At 36.8% G+C, this 13,097-nt stretch overlaps 1 protein-coding gene across 9 annotated transcripts in view; it reads left to right on the top strand.

Annotated features, from left to right (window-relative positions):
• Positions 1–12,881, top strand: part of atp8a1 (ATPase, aminophospholipid transporter (APLT), class I, type 8A, member 1) — a 117,029-nt gene extending 104,148 nt beyond the window's left edge. For all 9 annotated transcript variants that reach the window (XM_031895393.1, XM_031895389.1, XM_031895395.1 and 6 more), the window contains 4 exons: positions 4,246–4,334; positions 4,586–4,678; positions 6,735–6,826; positions 8,398–12,881. In XM_031895393.1, the coding sequence (XP_031751253.1) occupies positions 4,246–4,334; positions 4,586–4,678; positions 6,735–6,826; positions 8,398–8,495 (372 nt within the window). In that variant the 3' untranslated portion in view covers positions 8,496–12,881. The remainder of the gene's footprint in view (positions 1–4,245; positions 4,335–4,585; positions 4,679–6,734; positions 6,827–8,397) is intronic.
• Positions 12,882–13,097: the final 216 nt, after the last annotated feature.

Genomic DNA, 13,097 nt, shown 5'->3' with positions numbered 1-13,097 from the left:
TGATCTATTTCCAGGACTTAACTTTCATACAATAGTTGACTGGCAATTTGTCGGAAACAACTAAAATCTAAATTTGTATGGCCACCCTAGCAAATTATTATGATTTTAAAGTTAGAAAGCTAATTGCAATTGAAAGCAGGGTCTGTTTCTGCTCTTTGGGTCTAACTCTTGGAACACTGTAGCAGAAGTCAGTCCTCTCCAGGTCTGGTAACCAGCTGGCTTCAGGCAGATTGCAGATTATAAAAAGTGCTTTTAATTTTATGTAAGCATAACATAAGCAATGTTTAAAAAAGGTATATTGAAAAGTTATATAGAATTGCATCTTTTTTGGGGGGTGGAGATGAATTTTAAGTGATTTCCATTCAGTTTTCTGTTGAATGTTGCTTGACATATTTGTGACATATAATTTAATTACCTTCTTACCTTGACAGCCCTTTTCAAACATGATTTACTGTTCCTTAACCAGCTTATGTTTTTCCCTCATAAATTATAGCATGGCAGACCTACTTAAGGTTGACATATTTCTTTTACTGCCAATGGCTTTCTGCTGTGCACAAGTTAATTGCTGTGATGAAACTATAATTGAGCAGACATTTACCTGTAGTTTTTCATAGCAATGAAAGAAGTTAAATCACATAATGCAGCGAGAGCCAAAAGTAAACCAATAATAGTCATGTTCAGTTCAATAAGAGAAACTTTTTTGACCCCCTTTAAAAACGGTCAGAGTGGAAGGGTAAAATTGAATTAGTTTGTGTGGGGTTTTTTTTGTTTTTTTTTCTCCACTGAATGGACCATAGAGAGCCTTCATAACTGTAACAAGCAATTCAGTCGTGACCATGAAGGTTCTCTTTTCATGTATTGGGAAAATTCGTGAATCAGTATATATACAGAAACCAGTATATTGCATGTGCTTGTGTACAATGTAAATCACAAAATAAGCGGTGTGTTTGGGATCATGTATGTGCAAATGCATGGTCACGCTCATTTTTTGTTTTTACAAACACACTTTGTAGCTTCAAGTATGCTGTTTCAAACAATGGCTACAGTGCTTAGTCACCCCCAGCCAGGACCAGAATATGATTTCTGCCAAAATTAACCCACAACCCCTTAATATTCATCAGACTAATAACTTTAATACAGTCCAAATATTTGGCAGTTTGATGCATTTGGCACTGAGCCCCCAAGTTAGTATAAAGCCTGATGGTTTAATTTCATCTCTGTCGCTTCTCAAGCAGGTAACAAATGGTAAAGGCATTTGCACAAGCTCTGGCCAGTAAAGACAGAGTAAGATGCCCAGTTGGGACATGATGCCCAGTAGGAAGAAAGGCCTTGCCTACTGCAGTGACTATAGAGGACTCATACTAAGTATTATGAACTGTTATCCTCTTTGCATAAAGCTGGCCAAACCCATACCGATACATATGGAGCCACTTAACCCAAGGCAAGGGTTCAACATGGCTGGCAAAGGAATATTCTAACAATTGCTTTACATGTTGTACAAGCTTCTTTTGATTAGCCTTATTAAGCTTTCTTCGCTGTGCCCTTAATAGCATGGCATCAGGTACAAAGGGTGAGAAAGGGAAGATTTGTTCCCTAATTCCACCTGAAACACATTATAAACAGAAGTGATAATCTCAAATGCTATCATTCTTCAGAATCCAATTTCTTCATATCATATTTTCACTGCTCCTTTCATGTTATCTGTGCTGTTTTGTTTCTTTTGCTTTACTGAATAAAAGTTATGTATAATGGTATAAAATGATTCAACATGTTACTACAGGGAGCTTAGTATCTGGGAACCTATCGTAGTAAATGAGGCCTGCCATCATGGAATGGAAAGGTTCCTAAAGCTCCATCTGTTTTCTGCTATCTTTCCTAAGGGATTCATAAATTCACAGGCAAATTGAAGCTAAGCCATGAGCGTGTGTTTTAAACAATTGTGGGCTATGATAGTGAGTTTCAGAGCCCAAGTAAATAGCCATAAATAATAAAAGGCATAAGCAATTGTAGTTAGATATGTGTGTGCAGCAGGCCATGCATCCTCACTAGATGTCAGCAATGAAAACATACTTACTGCGTGTACATGTATTCACTACATACAGAACACACATGCATGACCTGCTGAGAATAGATAACGAAAAACAAAAGACAAAGGCTCCAGTAAGGGTCAAAACTTTGTATGAAAATGAGATCTATTTTTTATTTACAGATCAAACTGACAAGAAATCAGTAATTGCAGCATTCCCATTTCATATTCATAAAACCGCAGTGTCTATGTGAAATAAAGAATTTTATGAATATGAAATGGGGGTGCTGCAATTTTGATATATTACTGAAGGTATGTGGAGGTGAACATATGATGCTGAGTCTGATAAACTTCTTACAAGTATGCTGGAAACACATTGCATTTTGAAGAAATATTTTGTATACTGGATAGACCGATATAATAAATGTAACTCGAATGCTGGGATGCCCTGCCGCTAGATATAACTGTGCACCCCGGCCCAATGATGTTGGATTGAGAGACCTGCCGCTCTGCAGCCCTACTACTGGTCACATTGGTGCCACATCTTATTTAATACAAAAAGCCATTGGACCAAGTGAAATGGCTTAGTTCTTCCCCCCGCCCCTGTTTAGAGGCTGTTAGCCCTTCATTATTCCAGGCTTTTCAAGTCTAATTTCCGAGCCCTTATGAATTCCCATGAGGTCCACTTTTGTGGCAGATTCCATTTGGTTTCATAAGAAAGAGCAAACTTGGCATGGACTGCAAATCTCACACTTTAGGAACAATTTGTAAACCACAGTCATCGGCAGACAGCGTCCATCTTTAGAACAGGCTGCTCCTGTTTCTGCCATTGTCTGCGAGGGATTGGTGTGCCATTTCCCAGCTGACCAGCTTCTCTGTAGAAAAATGTGAAAAGTTAGTAACCAAAATGGTTTCTACAGAGTGAGGGTTAGTTTTTTTTTTTTTTTTTTCAACAAAAAAGGAAGGAAATGCTTCTGTGGGATTTTACTTTTTCCCCTTCGTGATCCAAAATATACAAAGAGGCCTTCTGTCTTAAATGTGAATGTCAGCTTTAAATCTTTCAGGTTTGGATTAACTCAGCAATTGAAAAAGAAATCTGACGGGCTTTCAGATATGACGCAGAAAAAAAAATTCCATCCTCCAAGCCCCCCCCCAACTCATGTTCATTTGCAAAGCCAAAGACTAGATGGACTGAATAGTTGCTCCAGTTGTCCCTTCAGTCATAGTTAGCATTACAATGGTTAGCATTAAGACCCTAAGGCCTACATGATTCCTACTGCTCCATTATACTTGCAGGAATTAGAAGCAAGGTGCCTAGGGAAAGCCTTAAGCTCGAAAACATTATTCTACAAATTGCAAAGGTAATTTAACAAAAAAAAAGAAAACTCTTAACTTTAGCTTTACCGCTCTTTAGCATATTAATTGTTATCTTCATCCGTCCTGTATTTATGATATTATTGTTAAATCTTCATCGCTCCTGTATTTATAAATCATACCTTTCCTATACAAAATATTATTTCTGTGGCATTTAGAGCAACTGCATTTCCTGTTAGTATAAACATTTCCTTCATTTTATCATCATGTGTTCATTTTTATATTTTGTGGTTGTTTTTATTTAAGATGTCTCTTTTTCTGTTTCAGCAATGCATTCAATTTTATTTTATATTTATTTTATCTTATAAAACTATGAATGTACAAATGATGGAAATGACAGTTTGGATGTTCAGTGTGCTAAATTTGTATTATTTCAAACCAAGACATTTAACTGAGCTTTCACGTAACCACATTTTACTTATTTTCTTAAAAGCAAAGCAGATTATTTTCAATTGTCCCCAGCTTTCAATTGTGCAAAATGAAATTCATAAATATTGAAGAAAATGTTATTTTATATCCCTATAATCTATGTCCATATATGTTCTTTCTAATAATGTGTCTGAACTCATAACTTGCATTTAGGGCTTCTAATGTAAATACGGATTAGTATAAAAATAGGGATTTATACTCCAACCAATAATACACATACAGCCTCTCTGAGGGGAGTTTTTATACATTCCTTTTTTTTATCCCTAGTGTATTTAAAAAAAACACACACACACACATTTGGGTAAAAGTTATAAAGATATGAGAATGTGACAAAATAATTTTTGATTTTATTTGTAGTTACAGCGGAATGATGTATAAAACTGAATGACTAAAATAACTGCCGTATACCTTTTTAGGCAGATATGATGTTTAGCTCAGGAGTTTTCTGGATGGGTCTTTTCTTCATCCCCGTCACATCCTTGCTCCTGGACGTTTTGTACAAAGCGTAAGTACGGAGACCTACAGTTCTACTTGTCAATCAGTAAAATGAAGTTTGGGATTACTAGTAAGGGAGCATGTAGTAAACTGGAAATCAGTATCCTGTAGCTAGAACTGAGAAATCTTCCTATTATGTATCCTGTATTGCACAGTGGAGTGGTAATTTTTAAATGTCATATTAAATTGAGTTTAATAACTACATTTAGAAACTATGGACTGTCGTGTACATTATTTATTTATTTTTTTATTTAATTTTAGTGTCCAAAGAACATGTTTTAAAACCTTAGTTGATGAAGTTCATGAACTGGAAGCCAAAGCGCAGGATCCTGGTGCTGTTGTACATGGGAAAAGGTAAGGCTATATATATATATATATATATATATATATATATATATATATATATATATATATATATATATATAATATATATATATATAATCATTTTTTTGTATATATTTTTTCCATTGGGATTTGGCAGAATACTGATATCTATACCACTGGGCTGTCCAGTATATATACATAACCTGTTATAATTTGCAAATAATCAAAATAGTTGAGCTTTGTGGTTAGTTAATATTTATAATATTATTAAAAAAAAAAACCTATGTTTTTAGTAAATTCAAACTCTGTAAACTTATTTCCAGTCACGTTAATTTACTAAAAACAAACAGAACATGGTTATTTGGTGTAACAGTAAAACAAAACCATTTGTATCTCTTTTTTAGATATAACCAACACTAAAATAGTGCTTTGCTTCCTAGTAAATCATTTGCTAGCAATTCTTGCATGTTGCCATTTGTCATTTTGTTTTGATTAATCTCCAAATATCTTGGAGAAAAAATAAATCCAATTCAATTAGTGTATCATTAGATTTTTAAAATGATAGCGCTCACTTCTTTCCTTCAGCTGCCTTCTGTTCAGGTTACAAAATACCAGAAAAACAATGATATTTAAATTTGAATTTGTATATTGGAAAACTATTGACTAGAACAGCGCCCATTTGAAACATTGCCTAATCATGGGATACAGGTATGGGATCTAAATTACGAGATTACCATCTCCCATAGACTCCATTATAATCAACTAATTCAATTTTTTAAAACATTTTTATCTGTAACAATTAAACAGTAACTTGTACTAAGATACATTTAATCCTATCTGTTTTAATTAATGTTTAAATGATTTTTAGTATACTTAAAGTATGGAGAACCAAATTACAGAAAGACCCCTTATCCAAAAGACCCCAGGTCCTGATTATTCTGGATAACGGGTCCCATACCTGTATAAGCATCAGTAAAGTTATAATAATTTTTTTTAATAATAATAATAGGCCAAAAATAGAGGCTAACAGTGACCCCTTTTTTACAGCATATGAATAATTCCCTTATTTTGTAGAAGAAAAACACTTTCACTAATGATTTGAAGGGTGATTCAGATGCAGGTATAAGTAAGAGTAATTCACCAATAAAGGTGTTAAATTTTGCCATGACCCACACAACCACTACCTGCAGTTATTACTACTACCACTTGTAGTGGCCTATTAAAAACAAATTTCTGATTGGTTGCTCTGAGTAACTGGCCTGGTGTAACATGTTAGTAAATGAGTCTTTAAAGGAGAAAGAAAGGCTAAGTCACTTGGGGATGCCAAAATGTTAGGCTATTTATTAATATAACTGCTTTATTATAATGCTTAATAATGGTGTAACCTTGACTGAAACCCAAATGATATTAAAGGAGAAGGAAAGGCTAAGTCACTTGGGGGTGTCAAAATGTTAGGCACCCCCAAGTGACTTAGCCTTTCCTTCTCCTTTAAAGGTAAAGAATAATGGAAGGCGTCACTTGTACATGCAGAGTCACTTGTACATGCAGAGTCACTTGTACACTATCCATATAGATGCTGTCTTCATGGCATCATTCAGATACTGTGTGGGCCGCATTGTATGGTGTTATAAGGGCCCAGTGTGGCTGGTATTTTTCTATAGCTAAACAGCACTTCCTCAGTTCCAGCTTGTTTTGCTGCTCTGACTATTTCCAAACTTCTGTGTAGAGATACTACACTGAGATACCCCAGTAGGGGTCATTTATTAACACTGGGCAACTTTGCCCATGGCCTGTAACTACTAGTAACCAAGCTTAGTCAGCTACAGGTTCAACACTGAAAGAAAACATTTGATTGTTTGCTCAGTGGCAGCCTCTCATAAATAGTTAATTATTTGCACATATTTTAATGTCCCACTAAGGGGGAAGTTTTAAAACATTGGTATGCGTTTAATAGGCATGATCAGTATTTTAGTAAATACGTTATTGCGTTATCTAGAATCTCTTCCTTTTTTCTTATTTTCTGTTCTTTATGGTTCCCTGCTTTATAGGTAAACATGGGGAAAATTGTCTTTGTGTTTTGTTTTAGCTTAACTGAGAGAGCACAATTACTGAAGAACGTCTTTAGAAAGAATACGGCGAATTTATACCGTTCTGAATCCGTACAGCAAAACCTTCTGCGTAAGTATCTTGCTTTATTATCGCCATGAAGGTATATAGGGCTGACTGGCTTGCTCTGCAGAGAGTCACTTGGATTGTTTGTACAGCACGTAATGGTTCTGTATATTCCTTGGGTTGTGTAGAAAATAACATGGTAAGTTTGCACTGAAGATGTGTTCCTAATACAGACTGATTTATATTGGCAATAGCAAATGGAGATTATGTGATTGTTAAGTGGGGTGTTTTAGAGACTGGAGCCCCAGATATGTGTAATATGATATGAAACTGAATTAAAGAGACTCAAGAGAGTCAAAGTGTAGATAAACATTTATGTTTCATTTTAAGACTTGGATTGATTTTCCTGCAGCGCTATTACTACACAGGGCTTTAACTATAGCAGATCGATTTCTCTGTGTTGTTGTTGACGGGGGGAAGGTGAAAGCAAGCCAACGGATTTGTTGCATCCATCTCTCCTGTGGCGCGCGGCAAAAGTTTATATGGCTTCTTAGATATGCGCCATTGGGGGAACTGTAGGATTAGGTGGGCTTTACAGAGTAAACTGCATTTCATTGCAAAAGGGCTGAACCCCAGACAGTTAAGCCTTTAAAGCTCTGTAAATAAGCTAAAGCAAAAATATGCCCCATTAATAAGTAGTGTTTATTCTTTATCTGATTACCCTTTACACTGACATTTCAAGCCAATCTAAACCATGAATTGATGTAATGTAGGGGGCTTCTTTTAGGCACCTTTGCAATTTACATTCATTTATTTATCCATTTTCAAATTTGTGAATGTTAAAAGTTTTTTGTTTTGATTCAGATATACTTGAAGTTGTATCAGATTTGAATGTTTGCTTATTTACTTTCAAAAAAATTAAATACGACAATAGATTAAGCCATCACAAAAACTCAAATACATTGTATCCCTGTTCTACTTCCAGTTTAGTCGTCAGGCAGGTATTTCTTAAGTCTAAACTGCAAATATCTCAGAAACTGGTACAAATAGAAGATTAATGTAAATTGCAAGTGCTCAGACAAACAATCGAATTTATTTTATAAAATACCTTGTACTTGATCCCAACTAGGATATAATGAATCCTTATTGGGGACACAACAACTCTTTTGGGTTTATTTAATGTTTACATTATTTTTAGTAGACATTAAGTAAGGAGATCCAAATTACTGAAAGACCCTTTATCCAGAAAAGCTTTAGGTCGCTGGATTCTGCATAATAGATCCCATACCTGTACTGTAATCGTGTTTTGTGATTCTTGTATATGGATTACTTTTTATAGACTAAGGGGTATAGTTATCATGCTGTGTAAAAGTTGGAGTAGAACATTACCGGTTATGTTGCTCATAGCAGCCAATCAGATGCTTTGCTTTTGTTTTTTAACAGTTGAAATCTAATTGCTGATTGGTTGCCCTGGGCAATATCACCGGTAATGCTTCACTCAACTTTTTACACAGCATGATAAATATACCCCTATATTGTAAATATACAATAGATATATAGATATACCCCTATATCTAAGTGTAAAGCTGCTGCCACAGTTAATATAACAGGCTGACATAGCGGAATCTGTTTTTCAGACGGATATGCCTTTTCCCAAGATGAAAATGGAATTGTTTCTCAGTCTGATATGATCAGAGCCTACGACACCACCAAGCAAAGAGCAGAAGAATGGTGAACGGAAGTAGACGTGAACAAGAACGCCTTTGTTCCTCACTTGTTAATTCACTAGGTCTTGCCTGAAATCTGGTCAGAAACCTCGTGGTTGGTGATTTCAAAAAGATCTGTGTCCAACAATTGACTTGTCATTTTTTTTTCTTTTTTCATTTAAAAAAAAAAAGTAGCGTTGAGCAAGGCACTGTTAATGTATAAGAACTGTTGCACATGTTTCTCCTGAGAGTGTAGAGTGTGGCAAGTTAGTGTAATAATAAAGCATTTCAGTATTACTGGTATGAGTGCACCCTGCTGCCCTGGGGTGATCTGCCAGCTTTAGAAATGAAGGACAACTTTTTCTAACCAGACCCCTGTATTTAACGTGGCGGAACGATGGTCTGTGAAACTAGAGCTGCAGAACCAGCATTCTACGTGAAATCAGCTGCCCGCATCATCCGAGGGAGAGAGAGTCAAGTATCAAACTACTTTCATATAAATGTTTGCCAAAGAAACATATCCTGCCCTGGTTATTCCCTGCTGGATATCTTTGGAAGATCTTTTCAGCTGATTGGGGGATATTTCCTGCAAATTCTCCTCAATTCTCCAATTCTTCTACGGGGCAAACTTACACCCCGTGAGCTTGTATCCTTGTACCTTAATGACACTTGTTTTTATTATCTGTGACATTTTACACCTTGCGCCTTATTCATGCTACCCTATTAATCTCGTAGAGTAAAAATGTGAATGCATTAATATGCTTGTGTGTGTCTAAAGAGATGGGAGTGTTAGTGTCGCTAAGGAACATAACCCTGGCCCTGTTTCTCTCCTGTCTTCTGCTCTTTCCCTTCTTATACGTTAACTAGAAGGAAATGCAATTCCTTTTCTTTCTTTTAATTCTTTTAATGTCAAGTTGTTTGGCACAGGTTGGTATTTATATTGATATAAACGTATGCCCTTTACTCCAATTTCTAGCCTTTTTTCCCTAAGTTCATTTAAGCTTCATTTCTGTACTGTTTTAAATGTTGTTTCCTGCACAAAAGCACTTGCTTGTAGTGAAGAATATAAATTGTTGTGTTCGTTTTAGTCTGTATCGTGGAGGATGAATTCGGAAGGATTAGAATGCTATATAGACCAACTGTGCCGCAGATCTGTCCATTGTGTGCTTGAAACTTGAGGGGTTGATATGACTCTTGACCAACATTCTTTATAAATTTACATTTTTGAATTTGATACCATTTTAATGAAGTCTGTAGATAAAACGTTGAAATTGTGCATGTTTATATGTTATATTTGTATTCTGCAAATTTACTTTGCCACTTGCACCGCAGCATGATCAGCTCTTTTATGAGAGGTTTGCTCCATCTAAAGATTCATTGTAAAGATCAATGGCCATGAAGGTACTATTTGTTATATTTGCACCCACAGTATGTTACTTGCATGATTATTTCTGTTTTTGCTCCATTCCATACCATTTCAACATTTCGGTCGCCTTAAAGGCACAATTCAGTCAGAATGAAATGAGATTGGTCTAGAAAAAAATGCACATTCTTCCTAAACTCTTCAACTACAACCTTTCCGCCACACATCCAGTGTACAGAATACAGAATGGAAGCTGCAGTAGGCTGGACAAGCCCATGGGCATTGTAGTGGTAGTGACTTCCAGTTTGAAAGGGAATTGGAGTAGAGCTATTAACTGGCCCTTCTACCATTGAGGTGTGAGTTTTAATCAATATTTATATATAGATTTTATGACATGTGGCAAAAATATTTTGCTATAAAAGGCCCCAGATTAGGATTAGGGATTTCCTTACCCCCTGGCAGAATGTCGATATATTTTTATGTAAATGGAATTGTATATAAAATGATTGGCGACAGGCTAACTCCACTGTTTGTAGCTTACAATAACGCAAACCTGTGTAATACAGCTACTAATGTGCATACAGCCTGTATTTCACACTCCAAAGGCTGTGTCAGAGCTGGTTGTAAGAATGTGTGTAGATAGTTTCCTTGGATTTTACTGGATGCCCTTAAGTGCCTGTACACAGATGCAATGCATCTGGTCCAAATGAGGTGTCAGTATATATTATACTCCATTAGAAGAGTCTACATGTGAATAGATGAAGTAACCATTAAAAACTATTCAGATACGTCCAGAAGCTTCAGCTCATCGGATTGGCTGTATTAATAGATTGACATGCAGAGTCTCTTGTATTTAGGTATTCTGGAGAATCTGATTCCCCAAAGCACCTAAAGGGCCACCATTCCATCGTTTTCTTCAGCCCTACCATTGGAGCAGTCGCACGCTGATATTTTCTTACGTAAATATACTAGTAATATTTGTTCTTTTTTAATTTACCCTTTTTATGCATCTGTTTACTAATGTATTCCTGATTCAGAATGGACTGTCATACTGGGGTGTCTCCTGTAGGAAAGCTGGAGATTGGAACTTAGTTGTTCCAATTTTATGTCATAGACTGGAAAGTTGATCTATTTTTTTCCTGTCAATTTAGAGCTATAATTATTAGTGAATTTGAATGGATTCTCCTCATGTTGAACAAGTTTGAGATCACTTCTGAATAAATTCTACCATGTGTTTGGGTTAGCATTGTTTTGTTATGGCAAGGTCTGGCATAGTTCCAGGTATATTTAGTACCAATGACCTAGGGGGAGAGTGGAATTTCTTTTGGGCAGTTGTTTAAAACTTTGCCTCTTTGTTACTCAGTCATGGGAATAAGTGTTTCCAGAACCAAAGCATTTTCTTTACAAGGTCAGACAACAGAGAGAAATAGTTTGCTAATCAGGCCCGTGACAAGTACAAACATATAGGTGGGAAAATGCCTATGGAGTACTCAGGCCTAAGGTATTGTTAGGCAATGCAGAGGGTAGTGGCACCTCTCCCAGGGCAGTTTTTCAGTATTCCCTGCCATACTTTATGGCGGCTTATTGATTTGAAAATATGGGTTAAAAGTTAGAGCATAAAGCAATACGTTTTTAGCATCTTGGAGAGCTGGGCTTGGCTGGGCAGAAGAAGAACTTGGTGAGAAGGGGAGAAACTCCTTTCCACCTGGCATAGGCCTCCAGGACTTGTATTGTTATAGTGTGTAATGGTGTTGGGCTGGAGAGAAGCCACAACATCCCTTTAATACTAGTGTGTATGCAATGGTGCCCCCGCTGGAGGAGAACCCATCATATCCACTTAGGCACGGGATCACCAGCCCTTTGGCACCATGAATTAGCACCCCACAAATGTAAATATCTCCTTAACTGCTTGTGACTAGGAAATGGCGTCTGTACACCATCAAGTGACAGACAAATTCCTTAAAACAAATTGGTTGTTTGTGCCTTGGGTGTCGTTAGCACCATGGATGCAAAACTTGGCTGTGGTTTAAGGTTGTATTTTTTCATTTTTCTGCGTATTTATAATGGAGGTCAGTGAAGGTGACGGAAACATGGCTGAGTATTACGGTAAGGAATGTTACAGATTCCCTGAACTCTGCAGCACTTATTTGCTGAATTGCCTCTCATTTCAATAAGTAAACACCGCCTATGACTGGGCTGCTTTTATATTGTTTCTATCCGTCCAGCTCAGGGGGTGAGCGTCTGTTTGGCCGTCCCTCCACTTCTTTAGAGCCCTGATTGCCCGTGACTAAGTGTAACCCCTTTGTGCCTGTGGTGCCAGTATCTGTGCTCCCCCCGCATGACTTGGTATTGAATAAATCTCATCTTTTGTGATTCTATTTGGTTCACATTCATCTCATCTCTGGGTTTCCTCTTGATTTGCAAGCTTGCACTCTAGTACTGTATGCTTTGGGCCCTGTCTTATTCATGGAGCATTGGATTACATAGGAGCTGTGTTGGGACATAGCGTTTCTTTTTAATCCAACCACGTTAAATATCTCATATTTGTCTTTGCACTTCCACAGCCAACATTAGAGTTCCCTGTGTTTCTGTGAGTAGAATGTGTTTCTGTTGCTCTCACCCTAGAAGCCATACAGGAATATGTGTTTCCAATGTTTCTCTTGTTGTCAATAGAGCTGAGAGGTCCCTGAATGCTCCTGTGCACTGATGTCTCACACTGATGTCTCGCACTGATGTCTCACACTGCTGGAAGGTGGAATAGTGAAGATGCATGAATGATGATTGTGTTGTGGTATCCGCCTCCCAAAAGTTCTTTTTCATGTTGATATTTGGCCTTGTTTCATGGTGAACCTGGAAATTTAAGGATTCAACATGGGGGCTGTTGCAACTTTTTTATTGTTATAGGTTTTTTTTGTTTTTCTTTTTATTTATACTTTACATTTTAAAGCAGTGTTTTGTCTTGTTTATATTTGGTGAATGTGCATGTATTACACTGGAATTTTTCAATGTTTTGTCTCTGTTTAAAACAAATTAAAGTAATACTTTAACTGTTTACTGCCTTTTATTTATTTTTTAAGGGGGACTAGGGATTACTTGATATCATTTAGGGCGATGATAGATGGGACATTTTGTCTCCCACAAATTAATCTTGGCTACAGTGGGTGACAACATCCCTTGTTTTCTCTCGGCCAGCTAACATGCGAAGGGGCCAGGGGAAACATACACAGCGCAGTTACTTTCTGAAGCAGCCCAAGGCTCCTCGTGAGGA

This window comes from Xenopus tropicalis, chromosome 1 (assembly GCF_000004195.4).
Source record: "Xenopus tropicalis strain Nigerian chromosome 1, UCB_Xtro_10.0, whole genome shotgun sequence".
Lineage (NCBI taxonomy): Eukaryota > Metazoa > Chordata > Amphibia > Anura > Pipidae > Xenopus > Xenopus tropicalis.
The sequence above is the reverse complement of the archived record's forward strand: the minus strand, read 5'-3'. Positions and strand labels throughout refer to the sequence as shown.